At 37.2% G+C, this 20,671-nt stretch overlaps 3 protein-coding genes across 6 annotated transcripts; 2 read left to right on the top strand and 1 right to left on the bottom strand.

The window, feature by feature from the left end:
- Positions 1–416: 416 nt before the first annotated feature.
- LOC117431254 (glycerol-3-phosphate phosphatase-like) lies at positions 417–4,509 on the top strand. The gene is made up of 2 exons (XM_034052014.3): positions 417–1,228; positions 2,172–4,509. The coding sequence occupies exons 1-2, from the start codon at positions 634–636 to the stop codon at positions 2,495–2,497; spliced, it is 921 nt and encodes a 306-aa protein (XP_033907905.1). The 5' UTR covers positions 417–633; the 3' UTR covers positions 2,498–4,509.
- Positions 4,510–5,039: 530 nt separating this feature from the next.
- On the top strand, positions 5,040–11,211 carry LOC117431122 (BRICHOS domain-containing protein 5-like). 2 transcript variants are annotated; one of them, XM_034051762.3, is made up of 6 exons: positions 5,040–5,457; positions 6,069–6,200; positions 6,937–7,077; positions 7,528–7,635; positions 9,112–9,265; positions 9,887–11,211. In XM_034051762.3, exons 1-6 carry the CDS (start codon positions 5,404–5,406, stop codon positions 9,979–9,981), a joined length of 684 nt encoding a protein of 227 aa, XP_033907653.2. In that variant the 5' UTR covers positions 5,040–5,403; the 3' UTR covers positions 9,982–11,211. The 2 variants fall into 2 exon arrangements, with proteins under 2 accessions (XP_033907653.2, XP_033907652.2); XM_034051761.3 differs by having other exon boundaries at positions 5,042–5,457; positions 6,925–7,077.
- A 4,350-nt stretch (positions 11,212–15,561) lies between these two features.
- On the bottom strand, positions 15,562–20,453 carry LOC117431694 (target of rapamycin complex subunit lst8-like). Of its 3 annotated transcripts, XM_034052934.3 has the most exons (9): positions 20,373–20,453; positions 19,633–19,795; positions 19,037–19,088; positions 18,285–18,447; positions 17,982–18,057; positions 17,361–17,513; positions 16,987–17,111; positions 16,562–16,725; positions 15,562–16,124 (listed from the first exon to the last, which is right to left on the bottom strand). In XM_034052934.3, exons 2-9 carry the CDS (start codon positions 19,759–19,761, stop codon positions 16,006–16,008), a joined length of 981 nt encoding a protein of 326 aa, XP_033908825.3. In that variant the 5' UTR covers positions 19,762–19,795; positions 20,373–20,453; the 3' UTR covers positions 15,562–16,005. The 3 variants fall into 3 exon arrangements, with proteins under 3 accessions (XP_033908825.3, XP_033908827.3, XP_033908828.3); XM_034052936.3 differs by lacking the exon at positions 20,373–20,453 and having other exon boundaries at positions 19,037–19,120; positions 19,633–19,746; XM_034052937.3 differs by lacking the exons at positions 19,037–19,088; positions 19,633–19,795 and having other exon boundaries at positions 20,373–20,449.
- Positions 20,454–20,671: the final 218 nt, after the last annotated feature.

The following is a 20,671-nucleotide window of genomic DNA, read 5'->3' as shown; positions in this document are numbered from 1 at the left end:
ACACTCTCAATAAATACTGTTAGAATATTTTATTGACAGTTAATGTGCTTTTTCCCTGTTTGTGTTAGTCACACTGACACATGTTTGGCATACTGTGTGTCACGTAGCTGCGTGACAAAGTGTTAGAGGTTATACGTGAAATCACAGTGACTTGCCCAAGTTCACAGTATTAAAAAAATGCAAATAATGTAAACACATGATGATATATTGCTATAATATTACCAGTGAAAATGTAGTGGTGTATTATCTTACGGGCGTTTTAAGAGTGAATTACAATCGTACTTCACTAATTTGTATTTTAAGTTGCGTTCGTGTTTTTATTTATTTATCTGCATGGCTATTTATTTGTAATTTAAAATGCCAGCAATTGCCATACACTGGCAACATAATTGAAACCTATGCCTTTAATAGTAAGCGCGGAAGTACAGTCCGCTACATTGTAAATCATACAGGAAGGTCATCCCCAATGTGAGGGATCTATAGCGAATTGGAAAGCGGTCTACAGTATCGGAATGAGATCCTCACTCGCCGCTTTTTGGCCGTTTACATTAGCCTTAGACTTTGACAGTGACTTCCTTGTAGGTTAGTTGTAGCTTGGATTGTACAAGCGAGCACTGCACTCATTACTATCAGATGGCTGTCTCTAAATGCTCTAGGCTTAGCGGCCCTCTGATCCAAGAGCTGCTGAATTCCGTAGACAATTTTCTGTTTGATTGCGATGGGGTTATATGGCGTGGGGACCAGGCCATCCCTGGTGCCCCCGAGGTGATCAATTTACTAAAGAAGAACGGCAAACGCGTGTTCTTTGTCACCAACAACAGCACCAAAACAAGGGAGATGTATGCGGAGAAAATGACAAAACTGGGGTTTCAGGCTAAAACTGAAGAGGTGTTTGGCACGGCGTATTGCTCGGCTGTGTTCCTGAAGCACATCGCTAAACTAGACGGGAAAGTGTACCTTATAGGCGGCAATGCCCTAAGCAAGGAGTTACAAAAACTTGGTATTCAGACAGTAGGGTCTGGTCCAGACCCAGTCTTTGGTGGGCAAAGTGACTGGGCTGATGTTCCATTGGACCCCGAGGTGAAAGCAGTGGTTGTGGGGTTTGATGAGCATTTCAGTTACATGAAGTTGACCAAAGCGCTCAAATACCTCAACAATGCTAACTGTCTGTTTGTGGGCACCAATACTGATACCAGGCTGCCCTTGGAAGGAGGAAGAGCAGTGCCAGGTCTGTTAATGTCTTTTTGTGTTTGTTATTTATTTATTGATACCTCTTTTTTTTTTAAAAGCAAACCTTTGCAAATTACTTTATTCCAGGAGGTGTTTTATATTTCAATTCTAAATGTTGATCAACACAAAGGTAAATAAATCAAGAGGAGCTGACATCTCCACTGTTAACATGCACTTGGTAATATGTGGTGTGCAACAGCATGTGCAGTTTTATGTGCTCCCATCTTTCATGCAGCCAGTCTGAACTGCAGCCTTTTCTGTCTGTGACCAGCTATCAGTGGGTAGTATTGATTGAACTGGTTTAATGTAAGTGATACTATATACCACGTGGTTGGACGTTGTATATATATTGTGACAAAGCACAACTCACTCAGGTTCGTGCCCCTTTAAAAATACAACCCAGAACAATGAAATGGAGTTTTAAGCGCTGGTGCGCTATTTTTAATAAACACAAAAATCAAACAAAATACACAAAATAAACACCTAACTCCTCTTGGAGCACTAACTCAACTCTCAGGAACACCCTGACTAACGCGGGACAGCTACACTGTTTTCCCGTCCTTCCCAAAACCACAAACTTCAACACACAGGTTTGACACCGCACTTACTTTTTCCTCTGTGGCTACTCGGAGACAGAGCACCTCTTCTGCCTCCTTCTACTCAGCAGCGTAGAGCAGACTGACTGTTCTCCTTATAAACCCTGCACCTGGCTCTAATTTACAATCATAGCCAGGTGCAGGTGATAATTAACAATAAAACAATTAACAGAAAACAATTAACCCAGACAAATGTGCATTCCGCACATGTTTTTACTGCAGAGAGGTTTTAACCCCCTCCCTGCTGTCTCACAATATATATATATATATATATATATATATATATATATATATATATATATATATATATATATATACCCCTATCTGTTGTTTTTTCCTCTTCAGGAACGGGATGTTTGGTCCGAGCTGTGGAAACGGCAGCCCAGCGTAAGGCTCAGATCATTGGCAAGCCGAGCCACTTCATGTTTGACTGCGTGGTCAGTGAGTACGGGATCGACCCGGCCCGGACAGTGATGGTGGGTGACCGGCTGGACACTGACATCCTGCTGGGCTCCAACTGCGGCCTGAAGACCCTGCTGACCCTCACTGGAGTCTGCCATTTAGACGAGGCTACAGCCCACCAAGAGAGCCACTGCGCTGAGCGGACAGGCATGGTCCCGGATTATTACGTGGAGACCATTGCTGACCTATTGCCAGCCCTGCAGGGATGAAGAAGCTGTACTCTCACTTTGTGTGCTTTCAGAATACCCGCACCCATTCAAGTTTACAAATGAGAACTTACGTGATTTAAATATACTGTAATAGAAAATGTCGTTAGTAATTTCATTTTTTTAATTATTTAAAGAAAGTTAATGATTGTGAGGTAAATACATTTCTCAACCATCATTAGTACTGTATTGGGAGTACTGTGACCTGTAGATTTCTGGAAATTGATACCTAGAAGACTTAATCATTGAAGATAGTCTTGGTAAATTCTTTAGGGCACTGATATTTAGACAGATGCACTCATGTAGGAATGTACCAATAACAAACAACTTTAATACTTTAAGGTTTTTAGTTTCTTCATACCTCTGTCCTAATTTCATAAACCTGCAATTTCCGTTGTGTTTTATATTGGTGGAAAATGCCAGTGAGATTAATATTGAGTTAAAGGGCAGTGATATTTAGATCCGTTTTTTAATGGCACTTCAATATACTTTAAAAGTATATCATTTTACTATAGTCAATGCTGCATCTGACTTAAAATTTATTGGAATTATGTGTCTGTAGAAAGGCAGCCTAGCAGGTTTATTCTTGTGCCTCAGGAAAATAAGAACGTCTCCATGACTAACCCTTAAGTCAAGGGACAGGACAGACCAGGTTTCATACAGTATTTACCATTTAATAATTAAGTCTTCCATATCTTAAACATTCATGGCTGGTTCCACAGACCCCGATTAGCACTAATCTTGGACTACCTAATGTTACGCCAGGTAAAGTGCTCCAAGATGAATGCTAATCCGGGTCTGTGAAACCAGCCATAAGTCATAAAATACATTTAAGAAAGCCGTGCAGTCTTGATGATGATCCTTCTTGCCAGCACCGAAGATTAAAGCAGCCACCTGCTTTGGGAAAAGACATCTGCTTCTCATGAGTGTGGCTTTGTAAAGGTGCTAGGTATAAAATACCTAGCACTTTGTCAGGAAAAGAACTATGAAGTGTGTGTGGCAGCTAATAGGATTACATGTAAGGTAAAAGAAAGAAGTCTGAAACCAATTTTGTTTCTTGCTAGTTTTCTGTTATAATTGGATAACAGGGTTTTCTTTCTGAACAATGGAGCTTGTTTCTTGCTACTGTATGCGAGTACTGTACATTTTTGTTAATAGCACTTCAATATACTTTAAAAAGAGAAGTATTGCCCAAATGGGGTCAAATCAACAACATTGAAATAAAATACAGAGCAGTATTTTTATTTAATTTATTAAAAGTATTTAACTAGGGAAAAAATCCTCTTGAGATGTAACATTTCATTTATGTTTGTGGTTTAATTGTATTGGCCTAATACTAACACTAGCTTGAAATCCATTGCTGTATGGTTGGGAACATGCTTATTTATCACATTTATACTCATAAAATAACAATTTATTTGCAACTATTTTTAACAACTGCTAAACCGTTTAAGAACCAGTGATATTCTTTAGCAACTTTTATGAATGCAGTCCCATTATTGTATGTGGTTGATTTATGTCTGCAGAATATTGTCCCTTTACGTAGCTGATGTTTACTCATTGTTATGAACAATTTTAGACACTACAACAGCCCTTGATGAGACAAGTACTGTAATCCTGAGGTTGTGCATTATGTCTATAATGCATATACATGTTCATATCAAGTGTATATAACTGTGCAAAAAAAATCAAGGGAAAGAGAGAATTAAACAAATCTTGAAAAGTGAAAATGTGTCACTATATTTTAAACAAATATTTCAGTATTTAAAGATCACTGTGCAACATCTACAACTGTTTGTAAAATGATTACTTAAGCATGTTATAAAATAATAATGTGTTATATATTAAAACATGAACAACTGTGTAGTTATTATTACCAATACTTGAATTGGACAGTGTGCTGTAAAATGCCAGTGCTGTGTGATGTCCAGATGTTCAGTGTGTAACAAGCCATAAAAACCCTCTATTCCATTTAGAATAGTAATTACCTATGCAATAAAATGTCTGATACAGTACTACGAACCATGTGTTTTATATTTACTAAGTACTGTCGAGTACTGTAATGTAACATCCTTCTACATGCAGTTTTCTTTTGATTGCCATTTGAACAATCATGTCTTTATTTGAAATTGTTCAACTCCCTTTTATTACACCACATGCACTTAATATACCAATTTAACTAAAATTAGAGTAATATCTATTTTTTTCTATCATAATCAGGTTTAAACATACCAGTGAAAATTGAAATTACAAAATGTACTTAAAGGAAGCTTTTTGCTTAAGTATAGCTATGGCAGACCTACATTAGGTTTTAATAAACTACCTTCCACCACAACCACTTTTTCATTTTACTTATTTCATATAGACCCAATGATTTTTTTTTTTTTTTAAATGTATCAATTATAAATCTTCCCTTTTTTCTGTACATGAATAATGCCCATCTCATCTGATAATATGGAGAGGAATGTTCACTTTATTTTAAATATATTAGATGTATTATTTTATATCGACTGCATACTTTTATATGTCATTACTGGCCTGCTTTACTGTAAAATGACAGTATCTCAATACACATTAAGCCCTTTTAGTTTTTGTTCTGCAGTTTCCCTAGAGTCACCTTGGACACTGGCAGCCAAATATTATACAATCTTCTGGGTGCTGACAGCATTACTCCACAGAGTAACTGTTCCTTTCCCCTTTGTCTATTGTCTGTTGTACTGTATTTGAGCAACAGTACTGGGAGGTCACGTGGTTCTGGATTACTGGGCTGAAACAAGGGACATGACTTGGCTTGGCTCAAATGGAAATGTTACTCAGGTACGCGACTCTCCATTCATTGTTCCCTGACCATACACAATCTGAACATTGTCAGTAGTAGAGCACAGAAGCAGCGGGCACAGTGAAGAGGTATGGAGAGGCTCGGGGGCTGTATGGCAACGTGCAGGGGTGAAAAACACAATACGGTAAGGAGGAACAAGCAACTTTTTTTTTTTGTTAAGGGTGAGACATAAAAATGACTACAACTGTCTTTATTTAAATAAAACATCTCCCACGTCTTCGTCGTTACAGTATATTTCATTTGAAAATACAGTAGTTAAAATGTGTAAACTATTGTTCAGATTATTTTGTTTATTGGTACTGTAATCTTGCTGTTTAAATGAAGTTGCAATGCAGAATCATCATTTTACGATAGTCTATGTCTGTACGGGTATTCGTTCTGTTTTTTGTTTTAAGAAAATGGATATACGTTGTCATCAATATTTACTTTAAAAAAAAATGTTGTTTAGAAGTTTAAGGTCATTCTGCTCCTTTGTAATATAATACCAGATTGATTTTTACATTTTCTGTATCTTTATAATTACAGCTCAAAGAATAAGTTATATATATATAAGTTAATATATATATATATATATATATATATATATATATATATATATATATATATATATATATATATATGGACACAATTGTTACAAATTAAAAAACAAAAACAAAAACACAATCTACCTTTGGTCATGGTGATATCCCATGCCCGAGAAATCTTAGTTTCTGTTTTTTTTTTTTAAATTTACAGGAGGGAGACAGGAGACTAGAATCCAAACCGCCCAATAAGATTCTATGGGGATCACTGACCGCCGTTTTGATATTAACTTTTATTGCAATTACTGTTATAGGAATTCTGGGATTTAAACCAAATAATCAAAAGGTAAGACTTATGTGATTTAATATACTTAAAAATACCAAAAGAAACTTAATGAATTCAAGGCAAACGTTGCCACTACAAGTATGTGTGTTATACTGAATGTTAGTTATGAATGTGATTAAATATACATATACTAGCATCAAAGAAAGAAAGAATGAAAAAATAAACTAGTAGAAATACAACTTTAAAGTTTGCTTACCAAGTTTAGGACAGATATAACTTATTTACACCAGCATTATCACTGGTCCCCCTTTTCATCTGTTGAAGATCAATGTATTTGCTTGTATGTTATCCTGTGTTTAGAATATGAAGATTTTTTAAAGACAATGGTGTAGAATTATGGTTGCTGCTGCTTCCTGGTGCTAAATAATGTCCTGTGTTCGGTTTCACTACAGTGCCCTTGCTGCAATAAGGCAATTTTGACCTATCACTCAGGAAAAGAATATAAAGAACCAGTTAGATCTATAGCAGTGTAACTGGTTTGAAAACCAATCTTCAAAGCAGAGAGCTTTAATAATGCTGCTCTACTAATATGAGGTCAAACTCAATTTGTTAGCACTCCTTTATCACCAATAAGCAGTATTTGAAGTGCTTTTTCAGAATTGTTATCTTGTTCCTTGTTCAAAATAATTTAATGTTTCTGTCAAAAAAAAAAAAAACATCATCAGGTTGCTAGATCATTCAACCCCTGCCAGTTTTGTTCAATAAGCCAACCTATGCCATATAGTCTTTTTTTCAGATCGTTCGAATATCATTTCAAGACCAGTCTGGCTCCTTGGTGAACCAGTCTGCCTTAGTTGACAAGCAGAAGGATGTAGTAACATATTACGTAACGTCCCAAACTAACCACACTACGGCAGTGCTGTTTGACTTGCAAAACGTGAGTAAGTCAACGTCACCGGAAATTACCACAATAGGTAACACTGTAAATGCCTACAATATAACAGCAATAATATTAACAATGTAACAATAACATGTTCTATATGACCACACACAATAGCAATTCCCATGACATCTGTGGTAATGTTTCACATGCTTTATGAGTGTTTTACTAGGGTTTATCTGTGTGTTTCAGTTACTGTTGTCATAACAAACACATTATCCTGTGTAAAACAGAAATCCCATAACATGATGTAGTTTACCAGTCAGCAGCAGCCCTTTTCAGAAATAGAACATTACTCCAACTTGAGTTCTTGTGGGCTGCCAGAACATTTTCTTTACATAAACTCTCCTTTGATCTTAACCCTTTGCATTTGGGTGTGTGTATGAGGTATGTGTAGTGCTATATGGAGATTACTGATTGTTTTCTATGGTCAATATCTTTTCCCAGGGTTTATTATGTTACAAGCCTGATAACCAAGACACATGCTTCCTGCGGAAAATGGAAAGTGCCGATTTAGAAAACGTTCAGACCATTCTGAACATGTCGAAACACAAGGTATGCATCTCTGCAAAATCAACTTCTTTAAACTGCACTGCTTAGGGTTATCAGTGTGGTCTTCTCCTGCTTAATTCCAGCATGGTGGTTACCTTTTTAATCCCTGAGCTCCACCACAATGATGACGACTGATGCAAAATAAATGTAAAATCAGAAACCTGAAACTTGCCAGAGTCACTTGTCGGTGTACATTTTACTTCTGTAGACAGTGTGTAAAGGACAGGTAGTGGAAAATAGCACTTGGAGCGCACTTGCTCTGCAGAGCCCTGATCCTGTTACCGTCTCATATATTATTACAGGAAGATTATACAAAGGTATGTCTGTTTTAATCCTTATTGAAATACACAAGTAATGATGTATAAGGACCTTAGGAACACAGTTTTAGTGGAGTTAATGGAGTGAAGCACCTAGATTTGGTTTCAGTAGAATGGGTGGTTTGTTTTACAGTTTTTCTTGGATCATGCTGTATTCAGGCACAATGCTGCAAAGCAGTGAGACCTGCCACAGGATCCTTGACAGTTTCATCTAAAACATGTTTTTATTTATTTATTTATTTATTTTTAATAGAGGTGGAAAAATTTGCTATCAAAACATTATGCAATCGCTTCATTTGCTAGGAATCTCTGGAATAGGGCAGCCTGGAAAGCAGTGTTGCCTGAATGTGGAATATGCAAAGACAACAGACTTGTCAAGACAAGCTTTAGGCTGCACACAAGTTAGAAGGTTCCATGAAATGCAAACTCAGAGCAGTGTAATGCCAACAAAACAAAGAGAAACTTGATCCAGAGTGGTAAAGATTACTAGATGGTGCTGGCTCTTACTGGGGTGGCCTATGTAAACAGTATTTTAATAATTGCAACACTGTTGTTCCAATTCTGAAGCACTACTGCATCTGTGGAAGCATCATGCCTCAGATAGAGGAATTAAAGGTACTGGGTTCAGAAATGAGGTCCTGTCGCCTTCCTCTCAGCAAAGCAATCACTTGTAAAACTGAACTAACAAGCAAAATGCAAACTTATAATAGCAACACAACCCACTAAAGATGTTTTTGGTTCGGACATAGATTCCTTAATAGGCAGATGAGTAAAACATTACTCATCATGCTGACCTTACAGTATGCACTACTGTAGGTTTGTATTGTGATAAATGTCTTTTCTGATGTTTCACTTCAATGGCTTGTCCAGGTTTGATAGTTAGCCTGTGTTCTAGAAGACAGAGCACCACATGTTGCATGTTTCTTATTCCATCCAAAGAAACCGTGGAAAAGGTAACAAGTAAAACTCTCAGGCTGGTTTCCAGGAGTTAATTAGTGAAGAAATAGGATCTGGGGTAGAGGTAATTACCAATCATTGTGGACTGCTTGCTGAGGTAATGAGACCTGAGGGAAAGGCATCATGGTTTTGAACAAAGCCCACAATTGATGGATTTTTAACACGAGGATTGCCAGATAGTGAATACTATGTACTTTTTTCTAAGGTGAATCAGTTTTGGTTGCAAGGCAACCAGACCAGATATCATACAGAATTCTTAGGTGTCTTGGGAAGGAATCAAGTGGAGCCCTTGACATTAGGGGAACCATTCCAGACCCTCTGTGATCGCATACCCATCTTCTGGGTGAGGAAAGCTCAAGGTAAGTTTTTGGTGATTGTCAGTAAACGTAACATATGAAGTATGGAAATAGAATGGGCCCAATTCAACTACAGAGCTGACTATTTTAAGATTTGATAATTCATGGTTAGGCCTTGTTTACAGTAACTTGTACTACTCTTTGCAGCACAAAGACTTTCCAAATATACTGGATAAAAATGTATTTGTTTGGATTCATGTGGGGTTTTCCTTTCCAGCAGAATCCTTTCAAGTTAGGTCTCCCTTTAATGAGTTAAAAATCTGAGAGAATATATATCATATACAGTATGAATATTAATGACCAACACACAAATGGCCTTACAGAAACAAAGTGTGTAAGAAATAATAAACACCATGAAGAAAGCTGCTTCTAGACCCCTGGTGCATGTTAATTTGTTGCTCATTGGCAACACCGTAGAAAAAGAAATGTGATACAGCAGTAAAACACAGTGACCTTCTGACAAGTGCTCTTTTGTGGTGCTGTAAATAACAAGGACAACTTTGTCCTTAAGACTGTAGTAACTCACTGATACACAAGCCCACAGATGAAGGATTCAGCTGCACAGTGGTCCAGCCTTTGTTTTGGTCTCAGTCTGTAAACGACCTTTTCCCTTGTCTTTCACAGGTCCAGGAAAACAAAGATTAATTTACTTCTGCATTGATATATGCTTTCCAAACAACATCTGTGTTTCGGTCTGCTTCTATTACCTTCCTGACTGAACCGCATACCATTATGCCAAAGGAACAAAGTGGCCCTTTTTTCCCATGCCGTCTATCTATTTGAATACATACTCTGAAAAACACTTTGGTAAACTTGAGCTGCATTGAACACTGACCAAAAATCAAAGGGCCAGGTTTAGTAACCTTTAACTCAGTAGAAAGTCAGCACCCTTTATTTGCAAAAGGAATGTTATCCATCCAAAAGTTTAGACAGCCAGACTTTCTTTTAGAAGGAAATAGTGCAAATTACAAACTTGTCAAGGCTCAGTCCTTACCATAGACGCGGTTGGAAGGGAAACGGAAGCTCTGTCTAGCACTTGCGCAAATGTATGATTCGGAGCAAGTTGTTCCAAAATTGTATTGGAAGAGAAAAGGCCCAGATATTTGAAAGATTTGCGCACCAAGCAGAGGGTTATGCGTGTCGCAAATGGCCGTTATGCGCGAATGTGCGAAATGTGCCATATTCGAAACTTCTTTTTGCGTGACACAATCCATTTTGCGCTGTGCACAAATATAATGTATGCATAGGGCAATTTGGCCGGAGTGGCTGACAATTTGCGAGATCCTGCCATGTTCGAAGGTATGCGCCAAGCACAAAACCAGTTTTGCGAGGCACAAAATAACGCTTTTAAAAAGCAAGCCTTAACTCCTCACACATCACTCCAGCACAGTATTACAACAAAGGAAAACACCCAGTGATCATACAAGGTTCTGTCCACATCTATATAATGATTATATTCAAAAGAACGATTGTGATAGCAGCATCACTAGTTTTAATACATGTTTAAAAAATAAACAGGGAAGCTGCAATCATTCTTTCGGATCGAAAGAAAACTAATCACTTTCCCAAGCAGCTTTCTTGGTGCTGAAAGAATAACTCCCAAAACAGAATCACGAGTACAGCGCGATATCATAGTACATACCGTCTGTGTGTAACATAGACCGAGCCAGCAGATACTAAACAACTACCTGTGTAATGCAGGAACGTTTTACTTTAATAGACACATACAGCAGTATATCAACCCTAGATCAATCAAGCAACAGTTTGCACCTCCTTACCTTGCATTCACATAGATTTCAATATCAAAGACACTGCTTATACAGTAGTAGGCTAGGCTATTGATTACTGTATTGGTAAATTTTATCAGCGTTTTGAATGTAAAATGTACAAAAGGCGCACCTTTCTTATTCCACTGCCTGTTCAGCCCGTTTTATTTAAGTTCAATTAATTGCCCCCCCCCCCCCCCCAGGTTTGTCAAGCAAGTTATATATATATATATATATATATATATATATATATATATATATATATATATATATATATATATATATATATATATATATATATATATGCTATTAAAAACAGGTGATTCCAGCTGGATTATTAATATTATTAATCATTGTTGTTGTTGTTGTTAATGTATGTATGTATTTTCTTATTACAGACGCCCTTATCCAGTTCTTACAAAAAAAAAAAAAAAAAAAAAAAAAACATTACAAAAATCAGATCAGTCCAGACACGGAGCAATAGCGGTTTGATAAGCTGGATCACGGCTAATACTGAGAAAGAAAAAAAAATGGATGGTACTGTAACAGAAAACAAGAAAGTAAAAAAATGGAAATTAATTAGAATAGGTAACATATTTGTGTGACACCTGTCAAAATTATTTAGTCAGAAGTAGAAAAATCATAAACTCACTTCCCAGCAAACAGCACAGCATAGATACATGTGTTTGAATTCCATAGAATCTGTGATGGCCCTTTAAATATTTCGCTTATTAGCCATACTTATGCCTGTGATAACAATAAACATTAGATACAAATGTATGCATGTGTGCAAATTTCATATGCTTAAGCACAAAATTATTTGAATTGAATTATTTGAATTGCTCCGAAGGCCAAGTTTTGCGATAAGCGTGACAGGCTTGCAATGCGCAGAATGTTTCCATTACATGCGTTGAGCTAAGTGCCCTATCCTCCGCAACATTGGCAAAGGGCAGCAGTGCCCAAGGCTCAATCCGTAAAATATCCCTGTAGTTGCATTCTCTGAAAGCTCATTTTCCTCTTCATGCCACTCACCTGGTAATTCCACACTCGGGTATAAGGACACAGCCGACCTTTTTTTTAGTATTGTTATTTATTTCTCATTGATATCAGAAGCATACCTTGACACCCACGATCTGCATTCCATGCTATTGACTATGCCATACAGGTGTGGTAGGAGCAGGGTGCGTGGTGAGTGGGGGGCAGTTGGAAGGGGCTTTCAGCAGGAGCATGAGTAAGGGATACATATGTGCAGGCTGCATACACAGGCAGCGTTCTTGGCTGGCTCCATGCTGAGATTCCTGTCTTCAGGGCTTCTGAATAGAGTAGTGTTTTCAGCTTCTGTAAATATGTTTATGTATAGTGTAAGTAGCACGGGTCGGAGCTACTTAGAACAACGGCGGACAGGTGTGATTCTGTAAAATGAAGAGTGAAGTTTGATGCTATAGAGATATTTTTTCTGTCTCCTTCATGTTGACACTTATCCAGTTAGCAAGTCGCTACAATATATTTTTATTTAAGTTATATGTTGAATAGCCTACACTATCCTGTGGTCCATTGTTTCACTTCTCTATTTAGTAGCTTATTTATATATTTGTGGGGGTGGACATGCAACTTTGTGGGTGCCAATGCGACCGATGTGTGTTGAGCTTTGATTCTGCATTCCATGTGCAGATTACATTTGAGTGTAGACTCATCTAAGGAATATTGGTATGTACTGTACACCAATGATAGCTGCTTGGCAGGGTATTGTTAACAGTCTATTGTTGTGTAGTATTCCAATACTGCGAATTCACGTGTAGCTCTTGTGCATTTCTGCTATATTGGTATTGAATGCGCAGGTGGTTTTGCGAGGCACAAACACATTTGCGAATTGAGCAAAAACCTGCAATTTTCCAACTTTTGCGCAACTGTTTTGTGCCGTGTTTTATGCAAAAGCACATATTTTTGCGTGGATTGCGCATTGCTTCGAATATCTGGGCCTATGTTTCTAAAATGCCTAAAACGCAAATAACAATTAAACAACGCTGCAAAGACTTTGAGCATTATGGGATGTATGCAGCCGACGGTGACAAAATAATGATGTGCAGATTTTGCAATGTCGGCTAGAATGGGAGTCGAAAGATACCATCGTTAAGCATTAGCTGTTTATTCCTTTTGGAGAAAATATGGCTTGTTTGCTTGTATTTGTATGCTAATTCTTTGTTTTATTTCAAGTGGTGCAAATTTGGCACTAAAGCAAATGCTGTTTTGGTTTTGAATGAATTTGAATGAATGAATCTGCTTTGCTTAGTATTTAAATACTGAGGAGCTCCAAGCTTGTATACTGGATCCCTACTTCAGTGCAATGGGATTGAAATACAAATCCTATTGTTTTTTTAATGGGTAGATTGCTGTATGTGCAATTATTAGAGCAGTATATATATATATATATATATATATATATATATATATATATATATATATATATATATATATATATATATTTGTATTTTATCTTATTGTATTTTTATAGAGGGCATGGGCAGTATTAACTGTAAATAGGCAGTTAATTAAAAATAGTGGAAAACTTCATGTACGTTACCATTACTGCCTCTAATAAGAAATTATGGTAACTAAATTATTTTTCTGTGCTAGGCCTGTTCATGTCAAAATGTAAAAAAAAAAAAAAAAAGCAGATAATGTTTAATAAAAAATATGTATATAATTAAAACATGATGTATACTTAGTTTTTATTTATATACATCTATTTGAGTTATTTTATTGATGTGTATCTGTATTAAAACTAAATAAAACCATTTTTAGCAGATAAAATGAAATTTGTGAAAAATTAAACGAAAAATTATAAAAAAAAATAATAATAATAAGATCACAGGGCTCACCATATATTTATATATACACGACTGTGATGGGACCAGAGTAAGGGCGGATATGTAAAAGGCGGATGAATGAATCCTGTTTTAAATACCATTATACACACCTGTAACAATTAATATATTCACAATTATTGTTGTGAGATTCAGCTTTTATTAAGGAGCTCCCCTAAATCCCTTGTTTAGAAAGATACAGGGAATTAATGCTTGTAACAGAGTATCCGTGTGCCGTGTGGGTGCGTGCATTCGCTGCTGAGTGACAGGCAGGAGAGCGAGACGGAGGTTGAAGTTGATACGCCCCGCAGGCGAACAGGATTTATTTACATATCAACACTGAACAGCTCACAGCAATGGCAGCGCACGGAACATATACAACACAGTGTACAAAAACTGAACTAATCTTCTCTGGTCAATAATAAACTAACGTTGCTGAAGAGGTTGATCATGTCGGATAGATGCAGCAGAAAGGAGCAAAGCACACAGTGAGACTGGCCCAGTCCTAGTTCAAATACAGGAACATCACTTCACTGACTTTGCACAGCCAGTTTTTGCAACCAGGTGTCTGTGTCTCTGAACTAATCTTCTTCATTCAATAATAAACTAATGTTGCTGAAGGGATTGCTCATGGCAGATAAACAGTTAGGGCCAGTATATTGCTCAGAACGCTGGCAGAGACAGCATAGCAGGGGGGCGTGGCCCCTGTGTGTGTGCCTTTATTTTACAGCAAGACGTTACACTATGAAACACGTTAAAGTACAAAAATATCCCAGGAGTAAAGAATACGTTGTGTAGGACTTACTGTACATCAGTGAATTAACTACAAAACAAAGGATGCCAAATAGCAGCTCAAGTTAAATGTTTGTTTATTCCTGAAATAAATACTACATAAAGTTGGCACCGCATTTTATTTATTTTTTACTTTTTTCATTACTTGCCATTGCTGTTTCTTCGCAGTAAAGAGTGGTCATATATTTTCATAAAGTAATAACATGAGGTTTACTTGTGCCAATCTATACAAAAATCACTACACAGCATTTCCAGCAAGTTGGGTACTGTTTAAGCGAGGCATTTCAGAATGACGTGCTTGCCTTTTTTCTGTCCCATGAGATTATGACCCGCTCTAAAGCAGCACAACATGTTTTTGACCCAGGTGGCCTCCATACAGATCACTATGCGTGCGCGCGCATAATCTGGTGTGTTTACTTTTTCCTGTCTAAAACTTTTAAATAGAGGCCCCAGAGCTGCTGTGTTGATCCTGTGTTTTTTATTTTTTGTTTTTAATATATTAATGTCACATATCACATAGAGCTCTTTTTCATTTGCCATTTTTGAAACGGTGCCACAACTTCTGGTGAGGTGGCAAATAAGTGCAAGGTATTTTTGTCGTTTTTAGCGAATACGGACTCATTTATTTTTATATATATATATATATACACAAATTAAAAATAAAAACACTTTTGTATTAAGCAATAACTATTGTTCACCACTCAAAGTAGCTACATTGTACAAATATTATGTACTTATTATATAAATAGATAGATATTATAGTACCCTGGTTACCAGTGTATCACACCAAAATGTTATTTTCCAGTTCAGAATTTTCCCTTGAGACTATATATTATTTTTTGTAGTAGGTGGGGTTTTTTTGTTGTTTTGTTTTAAATAGGAAAGGGGTGAATTGAGTAACCATTTCCACAGTTTATCCGATGTTTTTTTCCGGTGTTTATTGGCTATACACCGACTTTATTTATTTATTGTATCAGGGTGTTTTATCAGTTTTTATCGGTTAAAACCAAAAAAAATCAGAAGCCCTACATATAATGCATCACACCAGTCATCAATAAAGTAGTAGAACAGGGCCTGACGTTCACTTTAATGTCTGATACCTCTGCCGTTCTGGTAAAATTACAAATAAAAACTATTCTAAATTTACCGAGCAGAAACACATCAGGGGTCCCAGCAAACAAAATATAATGACCAGTTCCTGGCAGACAATGTGCTAATAACGAGGTCCATATTTCACTGCTGGGGAAGTGTGCATATATACACAAACAAAGAAACAGGTCAGCCTTCTCAGATGAAATCCAGCAGTGAAGAAGCCGTCTCCTCACCCCAGGACACTGTCGTTAAAGGCCAGGCACACAACAGCTTTCTGGTGACCGCTGTACTCTCTCTTGATCTCGCCCGTCTCCACACACCACAGCCTGGCCAGGTTATCTGACGAGGCTGAAACAACAAAAAAGAGATACTAAGCAGGTTGTAATTGAAGACTTGTGCCATCTCAGCTTCTAGTGTGAGCTAAATTAGACAGACCGCACATCTTTTGTACAAGTAACTTACCATTAATAATGGTTTCTTTGTCTCACAACAAGAATCCTGATTATACCCATTTGCACATTATTTTGCTTTACCCCACCTTGCCACAAGTGAGAAGACATTTCCTTAACACAGCAGAATCAGAAGCAGATAATATCAGGGTCCAATACATTCAAAAGACACTTTTTTGTTTTTTAAACTGGTTGTGTAAAAAAAGAAATCGAGCCATGAAATTTCTTTTTTTTTGCCAAGTTCTAAAAATAATACTAGCCAGCAGATGGCATACTGCACCAAAAAAAAAGTTTTATAAGTAAAACCAAGTTCTCAGACTAGATCAGCTTGCTTACCCGTGACAATGTACTGTGAATCCCCAGAGAAGGCACAGTCCCACATCCATCCACGAGACGTCTCGCCAGGGTTACTGCTCTTGATGCTCAGCTCTGTCATCAGAGAGAAGTTGGAGGTTCTCCATATCTTGCAGGTCTGGTCAGCAGAACAAGTAGCTAAGAGTCTGTTGGGTAACATTAGAAATCAGCATATTACAGGCATAACCCACATTTCTAAACTACAGCTTTCATTTTGTTAGAGGCATGTGAAGCTCGCACTGGCAGAAAGGTGTGGGTTCCAGGCCACTCAGCTAAGAAGTGAATGAATACCTTACACCAGTGAATGGATACCTGCTGTAAGGTATCCATTCACTGGCTCGAAGTCACAGAAATAATCGAAACAAACTTTGCCTGCTCAGAAGAGAACTTCAAAAATGTCCACTTACGTAGAATCTGGGCTAAATTTACATCTGAGGGCGTATCGTTTGTGGGCTGGTATTTTTGTCTTGGGAATCAGCTGCATCACCTCCTCTCCAATGCCTCCAGTCAAATTCCACACGTAACAGTTTCCCTACACAAACAAAAGAAACACAAATGCCCTATTCACTATATCATCATTCACGGATGTACATTTTAAATTCACTGGATGTTTAAATTCAAAGTTTGCTAAATTGTAACCCACAAACCAATTCAGTTCTGCGTTTCAATGTATGACTGAAGGAAAAGGCTAAATATGTCTTTACAAGCAACCCATTTAAAATACATTTAATAAAATGTGACTGTTAGAAACTTCTCTGCATACATTGCATTGGTAACTTACTGAGCTGTTGACAGCTGCCATATAGCTGGCATCAGGATCGATATGAACCGAGTTAATTGAAACCGCTGGCTCTGGAATCAGCTGTTCGTTATGATCAGTTTTAAGATCCCAGATATGAATAACGCCACTCTGGTCACCAACAATAAGTTCTGCCTTAAACAACAAATCAAATTAAATAATTAATTAAACAAACAGCAATAAACATTATTTTGTGTCCTTCCTTTGTGAACAACATTGTGTTGAATTAGCATAACCCAAACTTTTAAGTTTGCTGTAAAACATTGTGCTCACACAGCTATATTATCTTTCATCTATTGAAAACCATTTTATGAAGAGGGTAAAATAAATGCAATTTTTGCACAAATTAGCTTGGGGGGGACGGGGGGGGAGAGACTACTTATTTATTTTTTCATAGCCTGTGTATGAACTAAGGCCTGGACCAAATCAAAACTTTGACTCACCCGCTAATCTGAAATTACAAACACAGTATTAATAGCGGGTTCATTCTGGGGTAGAAGGAATAACCTTCTGACAAACACGCCATCAGTACCAGGTTTGTAATTTGCAATTAGCAGGTGGGTCAAAGTTTTGCAGGCCTAAGTTAGCAGAAGTATTGACTACCTGATTTGGATGTAAGCAGACACAGTTAATAGGTGCGTTGACTTGAAAGATCCGTTTGCACTGCAGGTTCCGTGATCTTACAAAAAGAAATGGAAATGTAATGACTAGATATTAATGCCTGGATCGGGATTTCTCTTACTCGTTTTTTATTATCTGCACAAATCTTCTGTATTTTTGGTAGATAGTGTATATATTGGATGGATGTTGTTTTTACTTGAATATACGAATAACAGAATCTTCACATTTTAAATTCACTGGTCTAACCTATTATTAAAGGAAGTCTGCATTTTGTTTGCATGCTACCTTAAGTCCCAGATCCTGGCCATGCAGTCCTCCCCCCCTGTGTACATCAAGTGGCCATCCTCATGAAACCCCACAGAAGTGATGTTCTTGCTGAGGCCGTCATAATTGATCACAGGGTTGGGGTTATTCGAGTTGAGATCATACATTCGAATGTGCTGGTAACCTACAACATAAACATAAGTGTTGCTAGTAAAACAGATGCAGATTCACAACTGCTTGTTGTGTAACACATTCTTCAGGAACAATAAAATTCATATTAACGTCAATAAAAAAAAGCAATTCAAAAGCGTTGGCATAGCTGCAGAGAATTTACAGACATGAAAAGCTGTCTCTCTCTTATCTGTTCTCACACCCACCCCTTTTAAGTTTTTTCTAGATTCTGCTAAACCTTACATCCTGTATTTAGAAGGAAATATTTCAGGAAATATAAAAACAGACATTTGGTTTACCAGGTTGACCCCTTCTGGCAAATTTACATGAATAAATGATGATTAAGTAATACTATAATGAGGCTTACTGTACTATTACAAGTATAATTATGTTTTTTTTTTTTTATAACTAGTACATATGTTTCTTATAATTGAGTAGACATATTTTAGCCTTTTCCCCATTTTACATGACCTTTCATGTTGCTTCTGAGAACTTTTTGTTTGGAAAATACTCGTTTCTTTACAACAAATCATCTAATCACAATTATGTGTGTCTGACAGTCTCACAGTGCCACCCATCTGTCTAAACTAGAGCACACCTACCTGCTGCTGCTATCATACTTCGATCTGGAGTTATCTCTAGGGAATTCACTTGCTGGAGGGTTAATTGAGGAGAATTGCTGAACACTTCAAGAATTAATTCATTGAGACAGTTTAGGATATCATACTGCAATGATTGTATCCATGTTTTGTTTTTATCAGTTGTATACATCTTATTATATGCCACCAACCTATTCCCCAGTAAAGTAAACTCATCTCAATTGCTTCATATTCCCAATTACAGTCACAGTTTAACACTAAGTACGGCCAAGTCAATTCTGGGAGAAGATGTTGTAAGATTCCAACCCACAAGATCTAAAGCTGAGGGAACATCTGAAACCTGGATTAAGGAGACCTAGGGCCGGACCAAATCAAAGTTAGCACTTAGCGAATGAGGACGCAAAAGCATTTGCGGTAACAAAACACAAGAATAATTCCAAGCGAGATTGTTGTTTCAAACTCCAAGTCTCCCGCAGTGTGCCATGGTCGGAAAATAAGCTCCAAGCCACACAGCTTTACACTCTAGGACGAGTTGTCACTCATGATCCATTTGACAGCCTTATACGGTATAAATGAATGCAGTCGTGTGAAAAGGATACAGAATCCTGGTGCTGGACAGTCCGGGTGCAAATTCCACTGTGTGCCTGCCAAAAGCGAACGGTGTGATCGTAGCCAGCGGTCGCTAAGATAACCGGATCGCTGCTCACAGTGCCTTGGTGTGCATTCATTTTAGCAGGAATTTTACATACACCCTTTCGCCAACTGGGAAAAGTAAAATAATAATAAGAATACTTTTGCTGTTTCTTTACAGCCAGACATTGTGAACCTATTTTAAGAGGGCAACATTTAAAATAACAATCGTGAAGTGTTATAAACCAAAAATACAGCAATGCAATGAAGAATAGTTTGGCACATGGTACTGCAATTTGGGATTCAATCTTACTGTTCAGCAGGAGTCAGAAACATATGTCGGTGAAAAACCTTGATCATCACATACAGACATAGTATACATCTTGTTTTTACAATGATATACATTTTCCCTGTACTGCAACTTAAGGACAATCTCTAAAGTTTTAATTTGGTGGCAAGTGCCTGCCTGCAGACACAGTAAAAAGAAAAAAAACTACTTGATACGTGCATACACCATATAGTAGTACTATTCTGAGTGTAAATACCCGCACCTCCACGTAAAGTTTATTGACAAAATGCGTTACTGTTGTAAATGTTTAAAAAAGCTAGCTGTCTGTACAGTTGACAACAAATTATATTTTGTCTGACAATCAAAAATATGGTATCAGTATGCCTAGAGAAAAATAAGTTAGACGTTTTCATTGCCTACCGACTGTTTACTCCGAGAGACTGTCCCCCTGTTACATCTTCCCTGCGACAACACACACTCGAGATCGGAAGTTCCGAATCCAATATTAAGACGCTGTTTCAGAAATTCACATCAGAAATTAGGAAAATGAGTCCGTTAGTGTATTTTGTGCGTGTTTCTTTTTTCTTTTTTTCTTTCTTTCTTTTTTTTACAGTACAATAAAGTTATCTTCAAAGTACTATTACTGTAAATGTTAACCAACTGTATTTGTATTTCTGTTGTTGAATATGATCTTGTGCTTGAATATTTAGTATACATTT

This window comes from Acipenser ruthenus, chromosome 22 (genome assembly GCF_902713425.1).
Source record: "Acipenser ruthenus chromosome 22, fAciRut3.2 maternal haplotype, whole genome shotgun sequence".
In the NCBI taxonomy this organism is placed as follows: Eukaryota; Metazoa; Chordata; class Actinopteri; order Acipenseriformes; family Acipenseridae; genus Acipenser; species Acipenser ruthenus.
Note: the sequence above shows the minus strand (reverse complement) of the source record. Positions and strands in the feature narration are given on the sequence as shown.